This window comes from Syngnathus scovelli, chromosome 3 (genome assembly GCF_024217435.2).
Source record: "Syngnathus scovelli strain Florida chromosome 3, RoL_Ssco_1.2, whole genome shotgun sequence".
Lineage (NCBI taxonomy): Eukaryota > Metazoa > Chordata > Actinopteri > Syngnathiformes > Syngnathidae > Syngnathus > Syngnathus scovelli.
In genome coordinates, this window is record NC_090849.1 from 144,971 (window position 1) to 168,194 (window position 23,224).

General features: G+C 46.4%; 1 protein-coding gene across 1 annotated transcript in view; it reads right to left on the reverse strand.

Annotated features, from left to right (window-relative positions):
* The window catches only part of LOC125994535 (DNA topoisomerase 3-beta-1), a 136,692-nt gene that overhangs the window by 12,582 nt on the left and 100,886 nt on the right, over nt 1-23,224 (reverse strand). The window contains exon 15 of the mRNA XM_049763874.1: nt 15,166-15,266. Coding sequence (XP_049619831.1) covers nt 15,166-15,266 — 101 coding nt within the window. The remainder of the gene's footprint in view (nt 1-15,165; nt 15,267-23,224) is intronic.

The following is a 23,224-nucleotide window of genomic DNA, read 5'->3' on the forward strand; positions in this document are numbered from 1 at the left end:
TGTGGGAGGGGCCGAAGGGGTCGGGTGCAATGTGAGCTGGGCGGCAGCCAAAGGCGGGGACCTTGGCGGTCTGATCCCCGGCTGCAGAAGCTGGCTCTTGGGACATGGAATGTCACCTCTCTGGCTGGAAAGGAGCCCGAGCTGGTGTGTGAGGCAGAAAGATTCCGACTAGATATAGTCGGACTAGCCTCCACACACAGTTTGGGTTCCGGTACAAGCCCTCTCGAGAGGGGCTGGACTCTCTTCCACTCTGGAGTTGCCCACGGTGAGAGGCGTCGAGCAGGTGTGGGTATACTTATTGCCCCCCGGCTGGGCGCCTGCACATTGGGGTTCACCCCGGTGAACGAGAGGGTAGCCTCCCTCCGCCTTCGGGTGGGGGGACGGGTCCTGACTGTTGTTTGTGTCTATGCACCAAACAGCAGCTCAGAGTACCCACCCTTCTTGGGGTCCCTGGAGGAAGTGCTGGAGAGCGCTCCTTCTGGGGACTCTATCGTTCTACTGGGTGACTTCAATGCTCACGTGGGCAATGACAGTGAGACCTGGAAGGGCGTGATTGGGAGGAACGGCCCCCCTGATCTGAACCCGAGCGGTGTTCTATTGTTGGACTTCTGTGCTCGACACGGATTTTCAATAATGAACACCATGTTCAAACATAAGGGTGTCCATGTGTGCACTTGGCACCAGGACACCCTAGGCCGCAGTTCGATGATCGACTTTGTAGTCGTGTCATCGGATTTGCGGCCGCATGTTTTGGACACTCGGGTGAAGAGAGGGGCGGAGCTGTCAACTGATCACCACCTGGTGGTGGGTTGGCTCCGATGGTGGGGGAAGATGCCGGTCCGACCTGGCAGACCCAAACGCTCTGTGAGGGTCTGCTGGGAACGTCTGGCAGAATCTCCTGTCAGGAAGAGCTTCAACTCCCACCTCCGGCAGAGCTTTTCCCACGTCCCGGGGGAGGCGGGGGACATTGAGTCTGAGTGGACCATGTTCCGCGCCTCCATTGTTGAGGCGGCCGACCGGAGCTGTGGCCGTAAGGTCGTTGGTGCCTGTCGTGGCGGCAACCCCCGAACCCGCTGGTGGACACCGGCGGTAAGGGATGCCGTCAAGCTGAAGAAGGAGTCCTATCGGGCCGTTTTGGCCTGCGGGACTCCGGAGGCAGCTGACAGGTACCGGATGGCCAAGCGGAACGCGGCTTCGGCGGTCGCTGAGGCAAAAACCCGGGCGTGGGAGGAGTTCGGTGAGGCCATGGAGAATGACTTTCGGACGGCTTCGAGGAAATTCTGGTCCACCATCCGGCGTCTCAGGAGGGGGAAGCAGTGCAACGTCAACACTGTTTACAGTGGGGATGGCGTGCTGCTGACCTCGACTCGGGACGTCGTGAGTCGGTGGGGAGAATACTTCGAAGACCTCCTCAATTCCACCTACACGCCTTCCATCGAGGAAGCAGGGCCTAGAGACTCTGAGGCGGATTCTCCAATCTCTGGGGTCGAAGTCACTGAGGTAGTTAAAAAACTCCTCGGTGGCAAGGCCCCGGGGGTGGATGAGATCCGCCCAGAGTTCTTAAAGGCTCTGGATGTTGTGGGGCTGTCATGGCTGACACGCCTCTACAACGTTGCGTGGACATCTGTTCATAATTTTTATGGACAGAATTTCTAGGCGCAGCCGAGGCGTTGAGGGGGTCCGGTTTGGGGACCTCAGCATCGCGTCTCTGCTTTTTGCAGATGACGCGGTGCTGTTGGCTTCTTCAGGCCGTGATCTCCAGCTCTCGCTGGAACGGTTCGCAGCCGAGTGTGAAGCGGTCGGGATGAGGGTCAGCACCTCCAAATCCGAGTCCATGGTCCTCGATCGGAAAAGGGTGGAATGCCCTCTCCGGATCGGGGATGAGATCCTGCCCCAAGTGGAGGAGTTCAAGTATCTTGGAGTCTTGTTCACGAGTGAGGGGAGGATGGAGCGTGAGATCGACAGGCGGATCGGTGCAGCGTCGGCAGTAATGCGGACCCTGTACCGGTCCGTTGTGGTGAAGAGAGAGCTGAGCCAAAAGGCAAAGCTCTCAATTTACCGGTCGATTTACGCTCCTACCCTCACCTATGGTCACGAGCTATGGGTCGTGACCGAAAGAACGAGATCTCGGATACAAGCGGCCGAAATGAGTTTTCTCCGCAGGATGTCCGGGCTCTCCCTTAGAGATAGGGTGAGAAGCTCGGTCATCCGGGAGAGACTCGGAGTAGAGTCGCTACTCCTCCACGTTGAGAGGAGCCAGATGAGGTGGCTCGGGCATCTTATCAGGATGCCTCCTGGACGCCTCCCTGGGGAGGTGTTCCGGGCATGTCCCACCGGTAGGAGACCCCGGGGACGACCCAGGACGCGCTGGAGAGACTATGTCTCTCAGCTGGCCTGGGAACGCCTTGGGATCCCCCGGGATGAGCTGGATGAAGTGGCTGGGGAGAGGGAAGTCTGGGAGTCCCTCCTGAAGCTGTTGCCCCCGCGACCCGACCCCGGATAAGCGGAAGAAGATGGATGGATGGATGGATGGATGAAATGCGAGGGATCACTGTACTACAAAAATTATATATACACGCACACACGCACGCACGCATGTACATTCTATTATGTGCTTTCTAAGCTGTGGAGCCAAGGAGTATTTTGTGTAGGAACGTCTTACTAAGAAGGTATGGTATTTTTTTTAAATTAAACACAGTGGTTTGCTTTTTACCTGGAGTCTACTACGATAAAAGTGACAGCATCCTGTTGGCCCTGACCATACAAAGTCAAAGTCAAAGTCAGCTTTATTGTCAATTTCTCCACATGCCAAAGACACACAAAGAAACCGAAATTTCGTTCCCCCCTATCCCACGGTGACGAGACATGGCTCACAACAGACAAACAAGTAAACAAGTATAACAAAAGTGTGCTGAATAAATAATGAATAAATAACACAACAATAAATAAATAAATAAGAGGAGCAGAAAAAAAAGGAGCAAGTGCGCGTACAGCAGACATTCCCGAAAATAGCGCAACAGTGCCGCACGCTACGCAGAAGGGGGTAGCGAGTTCAGGGCCCTAACAGCCTGGAGAAAGAAGCTGTTGGCGAGTCTGGTGGTGCGGGAGCGCAGGCTCCTGTACCTCTTCCCAGAGGGCAGAAGGTCAAACAAAGAGTGAGCCGGGTGACTCACATCTCTGGCAATCGAGGTTGCCTTGAGGGCGAGATGGGAGGTGTAAATGTCTTTCAGGGAGGGGAGCGAAGCACCAATAATCTTACCAGCCGTATTCACTATGCGCTGCAGGGCCTTCAAGTTCTGTTCAGTGCAGTTACCACCACAGACAGCGATGCAACTGGTGAGGACGCTCTCAATGGTGCCACGGTAGAATGTAGAATGTATAAACGTCACTATTACAAAATGCTGAAAGAAAATAATCTATCCCCCTTGACAAATATTAAAATCTTTTAATTTGGTATTGGCAATAATTGTTTGATTTGTTTGGTCACCCTGCCTCAAATAAGTAAATGATGACTCATTGCCAGTCCCCCATGTCTTTCATTTGGCTTAGGCTTTTAAGGTACTTGACAGTGAATAAAAATGATAATTCACTACGGACATGTCACAGCCGGTTAATGACGATTAAAGCTACTTTAAATTCAGACGCAAGTGGCACAGAATTAATCTTCAATCAGGTCAAGGACGCAAATTGAGTACTGTAATCTTAGCTGTGAGTCATTTCAAAATACCGTATTTTCCGGAGCACAAGTTGCTCCGGAGTACAAGTCGCACCAGCCATAAAATGCATAATAAAGAAGAAAAAAACATATATAGTTAAGTCGCACCGGAGTGCAAAATACAAAACCAAGAACAGACATGAATAGGCAAGAATAGGCTAATCACTTCACTGGTTTCTTTTATATCAAACAAATTGTTTTAGGTTATTCACCTGACATGTTTCGGCGGTTTCTTCCGCCTTCATCAGAGTGTCACAGATGTGATGGTGACGCGTCTTTATCAGCTGATGGATGAAGGCGCGGCTCACCTGTCAGATTTGACAGGTGAGCCACGCCCTCTGCTGTCCATTCACCTCTCCAGAATGCTGTTCCAGGTTTGAGAGAGCATATAGGCTCCCTCATCCCTGTTGATGGTTCTCGGGCCCCGCTTGCGGATCTCGATAGCCTCCCTGATCCAACGCTGATGTTTATTTTCTTCAGTGCGGATGACTCTGGCCTTCTCCCAGTCCATGATGTGGTTTTCTCTTTTACAGTGATTGGTTATGGCTGACTTGTAGTGCTCCTGTTCTGCTTGTAGTTTTATTGCTCTTGTTTGTCTTGTTGCCGTCTCCTTCTCACACTCCTTCTTGTGTTCTATTTTTCTTGTTATGAAGTTTCTCCCTGTCTCTCCAATGTATGATTTATTGCATGATTTGCATGGAATTTCGTATATGGAATTGCATTTGTTATCCGGGTTGACTTTGTCTTTTGGGTGGACCAGTATTTGACGGAGTGTTGTATGTGGTTTGATAGGTGTGGTTATGTTGTGTTTATTCATGGCTCTTTTGATGCGTTCCGTAATTCCTCTCACATACGGCAAAATCACCATTCCGCTGGGTTCTTGTTTCCGTGTTTGTTTCTTTCTTTTCCCCCGTGTTTTGTATCCTTTGTTTTTTACCTGTTCTGCACCTTTGGTTATTGCCCATTGTGGATACTGACATTTTTTAAGTGCCTGTTGTATGTATTGTTCTTCCTGTGCTACGTCCTCCGGATCCGTGATTATTGTTGTGCGTTCGTATAGTGTTCTGACAACTGACAGTTTATGTATAGTGGGATGTTCTGATGTCCAGAGGAGGTATTGGTCGGTGTGTGTGGGTTTTCTGTGTACTTTTATTTTTATGTCTCCGTTGTCTGTATGGTGTATGTTGATGTCTAGAAAGGCTATGGCTTGGTCTGTTTCTTCTTCATGGGTGAATTTAATGTTACCGGTGGTGTCTATGGTGTTGAGATGGTCTGTGAGGTGTTGTGTATGTCCTGTTTTTGTTTTTTCTAGAATGTCATCGACGTAGCGTCTCCATAACGTGGGTTTGTATGTGTCCGGAGCTGTTAAGAGTGCCTTTTGTTCCAGATCTTCCATAAAAAAATTGCACATGATGGCAGAAAGAGGGTCTCCCATGGGGAATCCCTCTTTTTGCCTGTAAATTGTGTTTCTGTATTGAAAGTATGTGGAGGTGGCGATGAAGTGGAGTAGTTGGGTGATGTCCTGTGCTGTTAGGTTTGTGCGTTTCTTAAGTGTCCTGTCTGCTGATAGTCTGTCATGTACTATGTGTATGGTGGCATGTGTGGGTGTTTTTGTGAAGAGTGAAATGACGTCGTGTGATATGAGCATTTCATGTTTCTGTACCTTTACGTGTGTGAGTTCTGTAGCGAGCTGTTTCCAGTTTTTGCAGTGTCGATCCGTGAGTCCTAGTAGTGGTTTTATTATTTCTGTGAGTGCTTTTGAAAGGTTGTATGTGACTGACCCTATGCTGTCTACGATGGGGCGGAGAGGTGTACCTGGTTTATGAATTTTTGGTGTGCCATAGATTCTGGGGATGATGTTTGCTGTGGGTATTAAGTGATTGTATGCCTGTTTGTTTATTTTATTTTCAATGAGTAGTGGTTTGAGTAATGCTTTGAGTTTGTTTTTCTTGTCTTCTGTTGGGTCTTTTTGTACTACTTCGTAAGTGTCATCCTGTAGTAACTGTTGCATTGATTCTTCGTAAGTGTCTGTGTCCATAATTACTGTTGTTCTACCTTTGTCCGCTGGGAGGATTGTAATGTCTTTATTTTTTGTTAGTGTGATCATTGCGTTTATTTCCTGTTTTGTAATGTTACTGGGTGGTGATTTAGCCGTTTTTAAAATACCTGCAACTTCATTGCGTAGTGCTGCTTTTTGTCCCGGGTTATGTATTTTTTCGCATGCTAACTCCGTGGCTAAAATGAAATCATCGACGGGTATGTTTTTGGGTGTGATTGCGTAGTTGAGTCCTTTTGCTAGTATGCTGCGTTCTGCCTGGGTGAGTTTGTGGCGTGACATATTGTGAATCCATTTATCGTTGATATGTGTGTCGTCCGGTTGTGCCTTCTTTTGTGCGATGAGTCTGTCCAATTTCCCGATGTGTCGCTTTTTTGTGGCAGCGAATTCCTGTTCGTGTATATTATCTAAATGTCCGTGTAGTGTTGTTTCTGTGTTGTTATCCAGGGCATACCGGTGTTTGAATTGTTCCGTCAGCCGCTGTAGTTTATCGTTGATGTTGTTGAGTTTGTTGGTTGTGCAGCGTATCCGTTCTTTGACCAGAGTCATCCGCACTCTTCTGATAATCCTTTCCGCATTCCTGGTCGGGATTGGGTTCTTGATCGTCAGGCTGGCCGGCGTTACCTCTTCGTCTCGGCAGCGTAGATTGAACCTCAGGTGGTTTCTGTAGCGGGCTCGTTTTTTCGTCAGTTTTTCGAGGAGGCGAAATTCCTTGACGCAGTTCTCTCCATAACTTCTTCGTAATAATTGTACTAAGTTCATTTTGTTTTTCCTCATTTAATCACTTCACTGGTTTCTTTTATATCACTCTGATGAAGGCGGAAGAAACCGCCGAAACATGTCAGGTGAATAACCTAAAACAATTTGTTTGATATAAAAGAAACCAGTGAAGTGATTAAATAAGGAAAAACAAAATGAACTTAGTACAAGAATAGGCTAAACCAGGGGTGGGCAAACTTTTTGACTTGCGGGCCGAATTGGGTTCTAAATTTTGACCGGGGGGCCGAACCAGGAGCAGATGGATGTAGTGTTTGTGTGAAGTAATATAAACGACCTGTAAAGGTCATTGCATAAAAGATTTGGGCCTTTAGTAGGTAGTAAAGCATGGATATTCAAAAAAAGTTTTTTGAAAACAAATGCATTTATTAACAGCATTAAAAAAAACATCCCTAAAAAACTGCTATCAGTGATTCTCATAAAATACGACACTGTTATTATGAATAACAGTCTCCATCACTTCAGTGCCTGCAGGTCAGATTAATGAAAGATGTATGTTTATCTTATGAGATCACATCAAACGGCAAACATTCTGACCAAATATATCATCTTGAAGAATCGGTGAAAGCATACATCCAAATAAAGTGATCAAAACGGCAACACGGTGAGGGGTATTTGAAAATCAGAGCAGAGTTTTATCTCACAAACACCTGGTAACAGAGGTGAGGAAACGGGAAACACTTCCTTAAAGTAAGCCTTAAGAACTTTACAGGTTAAGATTAGACACAAACAGGTGGTGCATCAATGTCCTTGAGCATCCTGCATTGTTTGAAAATGAGAATGGTCGCTAGTTTCAATCCCTGCTATTTGTACAGCTCATATTCAAAATGCATTTTTTTACAACAAACCTGAAAGCCTCCCCTTCATTTTCAGTGGGAACAGTGTTGGTCTCCCTTTTTTTGCTAGTGTGTCATAGTCTGGAGTAAAATTTGTTGTGGCAATTCTTAGGAGAGATCCGAGGTGTTGGTCCGTTTACCTAGATCTGTGACGGGTTGATGTCAAAGTCAAAGTCAGCTTTATTGTCAATTTCTCCACATGCCAAAGACACACAAAGAAACCGAAATTTCGTTCCCCCCTATCCCACAGTGACAAGACATGGCTCACAACAGACAAACAAGTAAACAAGTATAACAAAAGCGTGCTGAATAAATAATGAATAAATAACACAACAATAAATAAATAAATAAGAGGAGCAGAAAAAAAAGGAGCAAGTGCGCGTACAGCAGACATTCCCGAAAATAGCGCAACAGTGCCGCACGCTACGCAGAAGGGGGTAGCGAGTTCAGGGCCCTAACAGCCTGGAGAAAGAAGCTGTTGGCGAGTCTGGTGGTGCGGGAGCGCAGGCTCCTGTACCTCTTCCCAGAGGCCAGAAGGTCAAACAAAGAGTGAGCCGGGTGACTCACATCTCTGGCAATCGAGGTTGCCTTGCGGGCGAGATGGGAGGTGTAAATGTCCTTCAGGGAGGGGAGCGAAGCACCAATAATCTTACCAGCCGTATTCACTATGCGCTGCAGGGCCTTCAAGTTCTGTTCAGTGCAGTTACCACCCCAGACAGCGATGCAACTGGTGAGGACGCTCTCAATGGTGCCATGGTAGAATGCAGACAGGACTGCCTGAGGAGCACATGCACGCCTGAGCTTCCGCAGGAAGTACAGGCGGCGCTGAGCTTTCTTTGCCAGTGACGAGGTGTTTGCGGACCAGGAGAGGTCCTCACTGATGTGCACCCCCAGGAACTTGGTGCAGCTCACCCTCTCCACCACAGCACCGTCGATGATCAGCGGCAGGTGTGTTGTGTGACCCTTCCGGAAGTCAACAATGATTTCCTTGGTCTTATTGATGTTCATGTGGCTCAACGTCACGTCGCGTACGTCGAGCCAAATTGGCCACTCTTTTTAAACACTCGGCACTCAGTGTCCACCTTGCTTTTCCTTGGGCGACTCATTTTAATGGAAGGATTCCAGGAGAAGGTTTGTGGGTGGCTTTAGCGTAAAACTGTATCCGAAAGCTCAGCGCGCAAATTACAAGAATGCTGTCGTCACAGCCCACGCTCTAAATTCGGCACTGATACAAATAGAGCGCGACTGCGCTATTTCCGTACTACTGAGTACGTACACGCACTTGTGAGTGTGCACCGAGCTTTCTGACAAGGCTTCCGGTAGTAAATGCGCAGGCGAGTGGTTCCCATCTACTGGGGAAACGCAGTCATTGCAGGCAAAATGACCGGAAAAAAAAAAAAAGTTTAATAATACAATTTATTTATTGGCGGGCCGGATTAAACGGTCCCGTGGGCCGGATGTGGCCCGCGGGCCGTAGTTTGCCCATACCTGGGCTAACGATACAGTATGCCAACGTTACATAAACGAGGAACTGAGAATGTGCCTGACGTAACATATTAACAGTTATTCAACCAGATTTAACATAAATAACAAGTTTATCAAACCATCCGTGTCACTTCAAATCATTAAATCCACTGAAATTTTCGCCCTCTGTGTCACTTATAAACAACGCCACTGCTGACTCCAGAAGTACATGCGCCGCTGACGTCAGACTCATCGTCAGTTGTGGTTCCAATTATTCTACAGGCCTATATAAATATGTTGTAGCATTACCAAAGTACCAGGCAAGTCGTGGGCTAGTAACCGGCTCTTTATTTCACAAAACAAGAGTTCAACATATGCGCCAAGACATAGTGTGTGTACCCTCACTTTAACAACGCGCCCCGGCTCTCTCTTACCGCAATCGGAAACTACAGAATTTTAACTATATACAAGTTGCTACACTATAAACTACAGGACTGTCTCAGAAAATTAGAATATTGTGATAAAGTTCTTTATTTTCTGTAATGCAATTAAAAAACAAAAATGTCATACATTCTGGATGCATTACAAATCAACTGAAATATTGCAAGCCTTTTATTATTTTAATATTGCTGATTATGGCATACAGCTTAAGAAAACTCAAATATCATATCTCAAAATATTAGAATATTTCCTCAGACCAAGTAAAAAAAAGATTTATAACAGCAAAACAAAATCAAACATTTGAAAATGTCCATTAATGCACTCAGTACTTGGTTGGGAATCCTTTTGCACGGATTACTGCTTCTTCACAATACCCCACAAATTTTCTATGGGGTTCAGGTCAGGGGAATTGGCAGGACAATCGAGGACAGTAATGCCATCAGTTCACCATTGACTGGTGGTTTTGGCACTGTGGGCAGGTGCCAGATCATGCTGGAAAATGAAATCATCATCTCCATAGACCTTTTCAGCAGACGGAAGCATGTAGTGCTCTAAAATCTGCATTTACTCTGGACTTGATGAAACACAGTGGACCAACACCAGCAGCTGACATGGCTCCCCAAACCATCGCTGACTGTGGGAACTTCACACTGGATTTCAAGCAACTTGGATTTTGCTCCTCTCCAGCCTTTCTCCAGACTCTGGCACCTTGACTTCCAAATGAAATACAAAACTTGCTTTCATCTGAAAAGAGGACTTTGGACCACTCTGCAACTGTCCAGTGCTTCTTTTCCATAGCCCAAGTCAGACGCTTCTTCCGTTGTCTTGAGTTCAGAAGTCGCTTGACCATGGGAATACGGCTATTGTAGCCTATTTCCCGGACACGTCTGTGAACCGTGCCTTTTGATACCTGGACTCCAGCTTCAGTCCACTGTCTTTGAAGCTCACCCAAATTTTGGAAGCGACTCTTCTTCACAATGCTGTTAAGGCTGCGGTCATCTCTCTTGGTTGTGCAGCGTTTCCTGCCACATTTCACCCTTCCAACAGACTGTGGATGTGCTTTTAAACTGCACTCTGTGAACAGCTTGCTCTTTGAGAAATTTCTTTTTGAGTCTTACTCTCCCCTGATGGAGAGTGTCAATGATGGTCCTCTGGACAGCAGTCAGATCAGCAGTCTTCCCCATACTTGTGATTTAGTTTACTGAACCAAGCTGAGTGTTTTTCAAGGCTCAGGAAATCCTTGCAGGTGTTTCGAGTTAATTAGATGATTCAAGTGATTAGTTAAATACCCTACTAGTATACTTTTTCACGAGATTCTAATATTTTGAGAAAGGATATTTGAGTTTTCTTAAGCTGTATGCCATAATCAGCAATATTAAAATAATAAAAGGCTTGCAACATTTCAGTTGATTTGTAATGAATCCAGAATGTATGACAGTTTTTGTTTTTTAATTGCACTACAGAAAATAAAGAACTTTATCCCAATATTCTAATTTTCTGAGACAGTCCTGTATTTTTCAAATAACTATAACATAAATAACAAGTTTATCGAACCATCCGTGTCACTCCAAGTCATTAAATCCATTGAAATCTTCGTCCTCTTTGTCAATCTGTGTCCTGTGTTATAAACAACTCACCTGACTCTGGAAGTCAGTGGATGGATTCAGACTCATATTCAGTTGCAGTTCCAATTATTCCACAGGCCTCATGCGGTTTAAAGTGAAAACGTGAAGTGATAAACTACTAGTAAGTAAGTAATGTTAATGATCAAGGAACAATGTGTTAATAATTTCACATATAAGTCCCTCCTGATTATAAGTCGCACCCCCCCAGCCACACTATGAAAAAAATTGCGACTTATAGTCCGGAAAATACGGTAAGTCTTGCCATCCCAAATTTTGGTTTCACTTCCTTCCCAAGAATAAAAAGTACAACATATGATTTCTACACTCTATTGTACTTTTAAATATGTAATTGTATTTTAAACGCTTACCGTAATTTCCGGTGTATAAGCTGCACCGGTGTATAAGTCGCACCAGCTAAAATTCGGGGATATTTTAGTTTTTTTCTTACATAAGCCGCACCGGACGATAAGCCGCACGTGCACACGAGTTTTTTTTTTTTTTTTTAACAAAGAAACAGTTTTACAGTACACAGAAAGCCTTTTTGAAGTTTGAATAACATGCTTTAACATGTCTTTCTAAACACTACCTGTGACGCAGCAGTAGTACCGCAGCAACACGGAAGTGTGCACACGAGTTATTAACAAAGAAATACTGGACACAGAAAGCTTTTTTAAAGTTTTAATAACATACCTTAACATTTCTTTCCAAACACTGCCTGTGACGCGGCAGCAACACGGAAGTAACACAGCACTAACAGGGTTTGATTAAATAAAACTTACCGGTAAAAGTCACTGAGACGCAGCGGTAACACAGCAGCAACACGGTAGCACAGCACTAAAAGGGCTGGTTAAAGTAAAAGTAAAAAAAGAGCTTCATCGTCTTCATCTTCCTCCTGTGCACTGAAACCGTCGAAGTCTTCCTCCTCAATTTCCGATTGGAATAGCGTTAGATATCCTTCGCCACACACTTTCTCAGTATCTCTTTCGTCGTCGTTTTTATCCATTTCTTGTAGCATTTTCCATGCTGAGGGTCTGTTTATGCTAATCTTATTCATGCACGAAGCGCTAAATTACATTAAACTAGCGAGCGACACGTATAGCTCCAGACGGGACCACGAAATAATGAAAAGGGTGCCGCAACACAATGTCATCAACATCGACTGCTTTTAGCTTAAAAGCGGCATCATATGCATTTATTTTGTCCCCCATAATGACGGTTTGTGTATAAAAGCTTCCTTTCAGTAATATCCGTCTTGATCGAGTTCTGCGTGATGCGCGAAATGTTGTAAACACAAACTAGCACGTCTTCGTGATGCGCGAAATGTTGTAAACACAAACTAGCACGTCTTCTTCAGCGCATTATCTCTTTTTTGCCTGTCTCGCTCTTGCTTCCTGCTAGAGCGCCCCCCGGAGGCCGTAAAAATCCATAAGTACGCCGCGCCGCCATTTAAGCCTCAAGGTTCAAAGTAACCTTCTGAGTAAAATGCATTAAAAGTTCACATTCATTACAACTTGTTTTTGGTGAGCAAAATGTGAATTGAATTTAAATGCTGAATGATTGGGTTTTAATACAATGCAGATGGTCCAAACAGCGCCACTGCTTTGTATAATCTCTGAGTCACATGGCAGAGTAAGAGAAAGGGTTTAGAGCACAGGTGTCAAACTCAAAGCCCGGGTCTAGATACGGCCCGCCACATCATTCTATGTGGCCCACGAAGACAAATTGTGCATCAAATTCGTGTGTCATTACTAGAATTGCAAATTGCCTTCACTTTTAATATCTTTTTTTTTAAATATTTGACCAGTTTTTACTCGTCTGATTTGAAAACGAGTTATTTGTCAGTTTGTTTTGTAGCTTTTACTGTATATAATAGTGTTAAGAGTAAAAGTGATCAAGTCATCACAAAAATCACGAAAAAAAACTTATATAAGCCGCAGGGTTCCAAATTTTAGAAAAAAGTCGCGGCTTATACACCGAAAATTACGGTATTAAAACATTTTAAGCGTCACGGCTCCGCTCTGCTCTTGCAGTGTTGACCGTCTGACACACCCCTGCTGCCCAGCGTGAGGGCATCCGCACAAGACATTTGTAATTTTATTTTTAAACATTTTATTGTATTTTTAAACATTTTAAAGTGTGAACGTGTCATGGCTACGCTCCGCTATTGCGGTGCTGACCGGCTGATGCGCCCCCGCAGCCCAGCGCGAGGGCATCCGCAAAAGACTTTTATTTTTAAATACAATAAAGTACAAGTAATAACTTTTAAACACTTTATTGTATCTTTAAATACTTCTTAAATAGTTTTAAAAAGCTTGCTCTGCCCTTCTGCTTCGATGATGCACGACGCAAGCTCACTGACCAGCTCGTCAGCTTGCCTCGTAGTCCTGCTCCGCCAGCATTCCAGACCACCTTGTTTCTTTTAAACTTTGCCCAAATAAGCCCATGTTGCATTTGGTTGTCCTGCCTCATTTGTGACAACAAAACAAAGTGCAATTCAGAGATGCTGCCGATTCTGCTGACACAAAGTGGATACGTATAGGAGATTGAGATAAAGCCTGGTTAGAGCTGCTCTTATCGGCAAGGATACAGATCAACATGTTCCCATTGGTCTCCTACCGGCCAACAGTGTACTGTAAAATCATATGGGCAGACAAAGCCTCATGCTCCAAGTGACGCCGCAAAAAGCTGTGATGCACCGAATAGATCCGGAATATTTGTTTTTTTGTTGTTTTTGTTTTTGGTATGGCGCCGACGTGAGTGGCAGCCTCCCAGCAGTGTTCTCTTTTTCTCTTTATTTCCTTCATTTCTCCTTTTTCTTTCTGTCTTTTTGTCCATTCGGCGATGCTGGTGCTTTCTACCGCACCTCGGTATCGCTTCGGATCGGATATTTATTTTTTATTATCCCCTGGGACCGGGATAGCGGCGCACATCGGTTGAGATCGGCGTAACTCTACAACGGCTTCCTGCAAGGTGCTGACCGGGTCCCTCACCTTGGCCTCGCAGCCACGATCCTTGTGGGGAGTCCGCTCCCTCATGCTTGTCGGAACCAACGACGTTCGCCGTGCTAGCCCCGTGGTGACCATCTGCACGTGCCCCGACTGGGTGCCCAGGACGCTGCTCACACGTTTGCCTGCTTTGTGATGTTTTCACCGATTCACGACCACGGTCCATTGGGCGCCATTGAACTGGACTGCCCTTACACCTGTCTATGGACCCCGTGGAGGCTATTTTGTGTGTTTTGGGGTGTTCTCTGATATTGAGGGGTACTGGTTGGCCGCTGTTACTTTTTTTTCCTTTGTCTAATTGTTTTGCTTTGCTTTGCTTTGCTTTGCTTTGCTTTGCTTTGCTTTGCTTTGCTTTGCTTTGCTTTGATGGCTTTTATCTTTCGCACTTTCTGGGTTTCTTTGTGGCGCCGTTGTGTGGCAGCCTTATGAGAGCCTATTGAGTTGCGCTCATGCCATCTGTGTGTCTTTTGTATACCCGCTCTGTGGTATGTATACTGCTGGGGCTTGAATTTCCCCACCCCTGGGGATCAATAAATGTTCAATCAATCAATCAATCAATCATAAAAATCCGCACTGCACCAAGGCTGCGATAGGTGACCCGCGAAGTAGAGAGGGATTACTGTATTCTCTTAGAAATGGTAATTAAACATTAAAACACCTGCGGTGTATAGTCCGGTACATCTTATCCTATATGAACAAAAGATTTTCTCCTTATTCATTTGAATTAATAGATTTCATTGTGTGTACACGCACGCACACGCACACTCCCCGACACGCACACACACACACACACACACACACACACACACACACACACACACACACACACACACACACACACACACACACACACACACACACACACACACACACACACACACACACACACACGCACTGTATATACTATATTTATACCAGTGGTTCTTAACCTGGGTTCGATCGAACCCTAGGGGTTAGGTGAGTCGGTCTCAGGGGTTCGACAGAGTCCCCACTGAGGAGGTCCGAACAAACCTGTTTTATCGTGTAGCTTCTGATTTGCCAGTATGTAATTTGTTGCGAGTTCATGCATTGTGTTGGTTTTGTTCTCATTTTGTGCATTAGTAAAAAACATCTATGTCTTGAATTTAAAAAAAAAAAAGAAAATTCACTAACGAAGTGAAGGCGCATATGAAACTCGTGGGGTTCGTACCTCCAACAAGGTTAAGAACCACTGATTTATACATACTGTAGCAGGTAATATGCTTACTTGGATGAATTTCATGAATCGACGGCACTTGCCACAGCGAGACATTGGCTTGCCTGATTCAGCAATTGGTGAAAAGGACACTTCCATCAATTCATCCATACCTGCAAATTAGGAAGGCATATTATTGAATTTCAAGAAGGAGTTTGCCTTGGTACATCTGCACAAATCTGGACACACAAACAAAATGCAATAAAATCATAATGAGTTTATATTCTTAAACTTGTAGAGCTTCACAAACCTGCCTAAAATGATAGTGTTGTTATCTGAAATCTGTAAATCACCAGAAATATAAATTTATGACTCCTTTTATTTCAAAGTTACATGTTGAGATGATGGGCGGCTCGGTGGCGCACTGGGTAGCACGTCCGCCTCACAGTTAGAAGGGTGCGGGTTCGATTCCACCTCCGGCCCTCCCTGTGTGGAGTTTGCATGTTCTCCCCGGGCCCGCGTGGGTTTTCTCCGGGCACTCCGGTTTCCTCCCACATTCCAAAAACATGCTTGGTAGGCCGATTGAAGACTCCAAATTGTCCCTAGGTGTGAGTGTGAGTGCGATTGGTTGTCTGTCTCTGTGTGCCCTGCGATTGGCTGGCAACCAGTTCAGGGTGTCCCCCGCCTACTGCCCGATGACGGCTGGGATAGGCTCCAGCATGCCCGCGACCCCCGTGGGGACTAAGCGGTTCAGAAAATGGATGGATGGATGGATGTTGAGATGATAGAATGCATGGTTTTAGACGGTTCGACTGTGGTTTTAATGACAGTCAATGTAGCATTTCTGGCTGCAAAGGTGTCCAGAGGGAGGATTACGCAATAGCATGAGACAATTTAATTATTTTGGCACTTGTGGTATCTTGGTGGCAAGTAACTATATTGAAGTTAAATAAAGAACTTCTTAGTTAAAAATATCCACAGAAAGTTTTTTACTGTATATCTGTATCTCTTACATTCGTATTTTTTTGGGCGGAAAACTTTGTTATGTATGAGTGTTATCACAAATGTAAGTGATAATTGACCTCCTGATTGTGTATAATTTGTTTTATTGTTCATTTTTTAGTTTAATGTGTTATGTTTGTTTTGCTGAGTAAAAATATTGTCACAAAAAGAGGTTATCTGAAGCGCTTCATTTTGCCAAAAGTTGTGCAAAAGATTGTAGCATCTCTAGACAATTCCAAACCTTTTGGATGCAGGGCTCAATTTGTGTTGCCTCCTTGTCACCATAGGTCACAAAATACTACAATACAGCCAGGCTCAAATCTAATGGCAAAAGCATAACATGAAGATAATTTGTGTCACCGATGACTGAAAACAGTGGTTTTAAACGGCTAGAGACACCGGTATATGTATAAATCGGTTTTAGTTAGCTTATGGGCTTATAAATATAAATTGACGCTCGAAACAACGAAAAGGAAGCTGTTGCTCTGAAAAATATAATTTAAATTTGCCGCACAGACGAGTTTGACTGCACCGAGCCGCCAGCCCGAAGTGACGTTTCATGACGTCTCAAGTTGTACGCGTTTAGCTTCAGTGAATGTAAACAAAAAGAGAAGAGGGGCCAGCGCGGATACGTCGGGCCAGGTTTGCGGCCAACCCAGCTCGCCTAGCCGTGCCTTCCATTATCCTGGCGTACGTTCGTTCGCGGGACGACAAGATGGGTTGAGTTCGCCCGATAGGATCCACGAACCGGACAGTGCGTGCCTGCTGTGTGCTCGTGTTCACAGTGGCCTGGTTGACTGTCATCTTTCCGGACTCTGCTGTGCATCGGGAGCGGCTAGCGTGCTATCACTCTTATTGTTCATCTTCTTGTTTTAATTTTCCTGTGTTGTTTACTTGTATGTGCATTGTGAACTCTGTCTTGTCACCCTGGGATAGTGAGAAACGTCATTTCGATCTCTTTGTGTGTCTTGACATGCGGAGGAATTGACAATAAAGGAGACTTTGAGACTTTGACTTTGAACAGTATGTCGAAGCGTGACGGGAGGGGCACAATTCAGAAAACGTGCTCAGCTTGTCGAAAAAATGCGATTTAAGAAATAAAATTAAAAATGCGCCTAAAACCTAAACCAAACGCTGCAGATGTTCATTTCTCCATGCGCAGTGGTCAACTCGGCACTCTACTCTTTTTACTATGCCAACCTAACCACAGTGACGGGAGAGGCACAATTCAGAAAACGTGCTCAGCTCGTCGAGATCAACTCGGCACTCTAAAGCCCCCAAGAGCACTTTTTACTATGCCAACCTAACCAAGGTGACGGGAGGGGCACAATTCAGAAAATGTGCTCAGCTCAGCCCAAGTGAACTGCTAGATTCATCATATTCTGCGCCAAAAGAGGTTTCTGAATCAGATAAAATGATGCTAATATTGCCGCTAGAAACGGAGCTGTCGCTATCATCTGCCATGTTGTTTGGGTTTGTTGACATCCAGGTGTACAACTTGTGACGTCACAGTAATGGCGCCGCCAGTTTGACTTCGTGCGGGACCCGATCGATTAACTGGCATTTCATTTCAGCTTTATTCTTAGTAATCGGTGTCCATTTTTAATTTCCAATGCGGCAAATGTGTTCACTTTATACATTCTATCAAATTCCGTTCTAATTGAAAAAAAAAAAAAAGGGATGTCCCTAGCCCTTTAAAGTCCCAATGATCATTGTCACACACACATCCGGGTGTGGTGAAATTTGTCCTCTGCATTCAACCCATCCCCATGTGATTTTGTTCCATCCCCTGGGGGAGAGGGGAGCAGTGAGCAGCAGCGGTGCCGCGCTCGGGAATCATTTGGTGATCTAACCCCCCAATTCCAACCCTTAATGCTGAGTGCCAAGCAGGGAGGCAATGGGTCCCGAGGCAATGGGTCCCATTTTTATAGTCTTTGGTATGACCCGGCCGGGGTTTCAAACCACAACCTTCCAGTCTCAAGGCGGACACTCTACTACTAGGCCACTGAACATTTTTTCAACCATGTTTCCCCTGTAAATATATTTTTAACTGTTTGTATGCCAGCAACGAGAATACTCGTCATTGACATTAATTACAGAATATCCCCAACTACGAGTATCCTCGTCAACTTATATTTTCTTAATGGGTAGATAGACTCTGTCACCTCTCCACTTAAAATCAAGTCGACCAGAGTTGCTCTTGCTGGCTCATAGAGAGGTGATGTAACCGAAAGTCCAGACCAAATGGGAGCACAATGGAGAGTGTGGTGTAGAAAATGGCGAAACGAAAGCGATCGGCTCTTAAGCAGCTTACAATCGAGCAAACTATTGCTCTTCGTGAATGCGGTAACGCAATACAATGAAACGAATTTAGAGGAGATGGATGTGAGTACGCGACAGACACGAAGTCTGCGTCAAAAGCCACCGACGGCTCGGGCATTCACATAGTGAGTGGCAATTGTTTGTGCCACAATTCGGATGAATCTCTGACATCTGACGAGTATTCTGATGTAGGATACAGTGACGCATAAATACATCCCTTGTAAATAGCAAAACACGTACACGCAAGTTGTCAAATGTGAAAATGTTGCTGTTTGCGCACGTTATCAAATATGTAATTAAATGTCTTAGCCATCCATCCGTCTTCTTCCGCTTATCCGGGGTCGGGTCACGGGGGCAGCAGCTTTAGGACGGACTCCCAGACTTCCCTCTCCCCAGCCACTTCACCTAGCTCATCCCGGGGGATCCCAAGGCGTTCCCAGGCCAGCTGAGAGACATAGTCTCTCCAGTGCGTCCTGGGTCGTCCCCGGGGTCTCCTACCGGTGGGACATGCCCGGAACACCTCCCCAGGGAGGCGTCCAGGAGGCATCCTGATGAGATGCCCGAGCCGCCTTATCTGGCTCCTCTCAACGTGGAGGAGTAGCGACTCTACTCCGAGTCTCTCCCGGATGACCGAGCTTCCCACCCTATCTCTAAGGGAGAGCCCGGACATCCTGCGGAGAAAACTCCTTTCGGCCACTTGTATCCGGGATCTCGTTCTTTCGGTCACGACCCATAGCTCGTGACCATAGGTGAGGGTAGGAGCGTAAATCGACCGGTAAATTGAGAGCTTTGCCTTTTGGCTCAGCTCTCTCTTCACCACAACGGACCGGTACAGGGTCCGCATTATTGCTGACGCTGCACCGATCCGCCTGTCGATCTCGCGCTCCATCCTCCCCTCACTCGCGAACAAGACTCCAAGATACTCCTCCACTTGGGGCAGGATCTCATCCCTGATCCGGAGAGGGCATTCCACCCTTTTCCGACCGAGGACCATGGACTCGGATTTGGAGGTGCTGACCACTTCACACTCGGCTGTGAACCGCTCCAGTGAGAGCTGGAGATCACGGCCTGAAGAAGCCAACAGCACCATGCTGTCTGCAAAATTCTGTCCATAAAAATTATGAACATAATCGGTGACAAAGGGCAGCCTTGGCGGAGTCCAAGCCTCATTGGGAACAAAACCGACTAACTGCCGGAAATGGGGACCAAACTTAGGCATCGGTGATACAGGGACCGAACCGCCCTTATCAGTTGGCTCGGCACCCCGTACTCCTGAAGGACCCTCCACAGAACCTCCCGAGGGACACGGTCGAACGCCTTCTCCAGGTCCACAAAACATGTGGACTGGTTGGGCGAACTCCCATGCACCCTCAAGGATCCTGCCGAGGGTGTAGAGCTGGTCCACTGTTCCACAGCCAGGACGAAAGCCACACTGCTCCTCCTGAATCTGAGGTTTGACCTCCCGACGGACCCTCCTCTCCAGCACCCCTGAATAGATCTTACCAGAGAGGCTGAGGAGTGTGATTCCCTGTAATCGGAACACACCTTCCAGTCCCCCTTCGTAAAGAGGGGAATCACCACTCCAGTCTGCCAATCCAAAGGCACTGTCCCTGATGTCCATGCAAGGTTGTACAGGTGTGTCAGCCATGACAGCCCCACAACATCCAAGCCTTTAAGAACTCCGGGCGGATCTCATCCACCCACGGGGCCTTGCCACCGAGGAGTTTTTTTAACTACCTCAGTGACTTCGACCCCAGCAATAGGAGAGTCCGCCTCAGAGTCTCCAGGCCCTGCTTCCACAATGGAAGGCGTGAAGGTGGAATTGAGGAGGTCTTCGAAGTATTCTCCCCACCGACTCACGACGTCCCAAGTCGAGGTCAGCAGCACGCCATCCCCACTGTAAACAGTGTTGACGTTGCACTTCTTCCCCCTCCTGAGACGCCGGATGGTGGACCAGAATTTCCTCGAAGCCGAAATTCTCCAAGGCCTTGCCAAACTCCTCCCACGCCCGGGTTTTTGCCTCAGCAACCGCCGAAGCCGTGTTCCGCTTGGCCATCCGGTACTTGTCAGCTGCCTCCGGAGTCCCGCAGGCCAAAACAGCCCGATAGGACTCCTTCTTCAGCTTGACGGCATCCCTTACCGCCGGTGTCCACCAGCGGGTTCGGGGATTGCCGCCATGATAGGCACCAACGACCTTACGGCCACAGCTCCGGTTGGCCGCCTCAATAATGGAGGCGCGGAACATGGTCCACTCACGGGACGTGGACTCTGCCGGAGGTGGGAGTTGAAGCTCTTCCTGACAGGGGATTCTGACAGACGTTCCCAGCACAGAGCGTTTGGGTCTGCCAGGTCGGACCGGCATCTTCCCCCACCATCGGAGCCAACCCACCACCAGGTGGTGATCAGTTGACAGCTCCGCCCCTCTCTTCGCCCGAGTGTCCAAAACATGCGGCCGCAAATCCGATGACACGACTACAAAGTCGATCATCGAACTGCGGCCTAGGGTGTCCTGGTGCCAAGTGCACACATGGACACCCTTATGTTTGAACATGGTGTTCATTATAGAAAATCCGTGTCGAGCACAGAAGTCCAATAATAGAACACCGCTCAGGTTCAGATCGAGGGGGGGGGGGGCGTTCCTCCCAATCACGCCCTTCCAGGTCTCACTGTCATTGCCCACGTGAGCATTGAAGTCACCCAGTAGAACAATGGAGTCCTCAGAAGGAGCGCTCTCCAGCACTTCCTCCAGGGACCCTAAGAAGGGTGGGTACTCTGAGCTGATGTTTGGTGCATAGACACAAACAACTGTCAGGACCCGTCCCCCCCACCCGAAGGCGGAGGGAGGCTACCCTCTCGTTCACTGGGGTGAACCCTACTGTGTAGGTGCCCAGCTGGGGGGCAATAAGTATGCCCACACCTGCTCTACACCTCTCACTGTGGGCAACTCCAGAGTGGAAGAGAGTCCAGCCCCTCTCAAGCGGGCTAGTGCCGGAACCCAAACTGTGTGTGGAGGCAAGTCCGACTATGTCTAGTGTTAGATAAATTGTATATATATGTTATCATGCGTTCCCTAATGAGTACTTATTAATAAAGTTATTGCACAGAATGCTTGCTGTTTCGCCTTGCAGACATTACCCAGTCCACAACAAGTCAAACGATGCTGTCTGGAGCTTCCTGACCTTCTACACCTCTGGGAATCCAAGAAAGCTGTTGATAGCTCCAACTATTTTGTTGATGTCTGCACATGGCATTTCGTCTATGCACTCTTCATGTTTCTCATGGCATCCTGTCTGCGACTTCTAGTTTCACATAGAATCTCGTTTCTTCTCTCATGAGACAAAGCCCACGCTTTCCCCCCCACCTATCAGGGGCTAGTCTCACATTGTAGGTAGGGCATTCCTGAATAAAAAGAGTGAGGAGTGTAAACAGACCTTTAGTGTATTTCGGGACTGCTGTAAGTCTGATTGGACTCCTCGTGAGAAAAGACTCAACATTCTGCCTCACTGGTTTTGTCTGCTGATCCTTTTTCTGATTTTGAACCTAACAGATTTTTGGGGGCTCGTCCGGGATCTCAATAGACCTATTTCGGGGTCCTGGCCGACTTTTCGACGCAGGACAAGTCCTTGGCCAAGGCATATAGAGGAAACCCTTTTCACGGGGCTGTCTCGATCAGTCGGTTGGACACCGGAGTGGTTGACGAGATCATCCGAGGAGAAGGCCCAGCAGACTGTGAGTACGAATCTTGATTCTGTTGAAAGTAATGAAAGTGCAGTGACAAGAGGTCACTTAAAACCTTGACAATTCTAGACCCTATCAAGTGCAATTAGAAACAGTTAAATTCCACTGAGATGATGGAGTCCCCTGACTGATAAGTCAGTTAAATTCCATGGGAGAGCGGACCCATCTGTTTTCTAAAGAAGTACAGGTAATTTGGAGCAGTTAAATTCCGCTGAGGTGTCGTGGGGCCTCCTAATTAACCTTCCTAATGTGTTAGCTTTCTGCTGCCATCTGTGGTGTTTTTCTTAACTCTTGTTTAGCTGGTTTGGCTTCTTTATCAATGAAAAGTTGTTAAGATCCACGGGAGGGCGGACTCCCCTGCTTGCCTGTGGGACGATAAGAATGCGCATTGTGTGTGTATGGTTTGACTGAGAGTGATCTCATTTGAGCTCTCCTTTATGTAAACAGTGGCTTTGTGTGGGTCCCATTTTGAAGAGCATAGATTGTTTTTGTTTGTTTATTTTTAAAGATATGTTTAACAGTTTATCTCGGTGCAGTAAGGATATAGCAATTTTGCAAGACTTAAAATTAAAAATTAAAAAGCAAAATTACATTCTCATTTTCCCAGATGAGAGGAGAATTGAAAGATAAGGAGGACGAAGAAAAGATAAAAAAGAACTTGCTGTTGCACAGACAGGAAGATGATGACACAGTGTCAGCGCAAGCTCGCTTAAGACCCGCAGCTGAGAATGTGATGAATGAAAATGAGAAAAATGATCAAATTACAGAGACAGATGTTGTGGCACGGCAAAGCGAACCATCCTTTCCGTCTTTGTACCCCAAATTAAACAACTCATTGCTTCCTATAATTTGAGAGGTGATGAAGTACAACAGGTTTTCATGGCATCCTTAACCAAACATTGGGCAAGCATTAAAGGCACCTGGAGTCCTTTTGATCTCCAGGGCCGTCCATTGGAATATAACGGGGTGCCATTACAAATACAAATTGACCAACTATTGCAGGATAGAAATAATATTTCAACGTAGAGCAAATTACACAGACATTGGCCGTACTAAACAAAAACAAGAT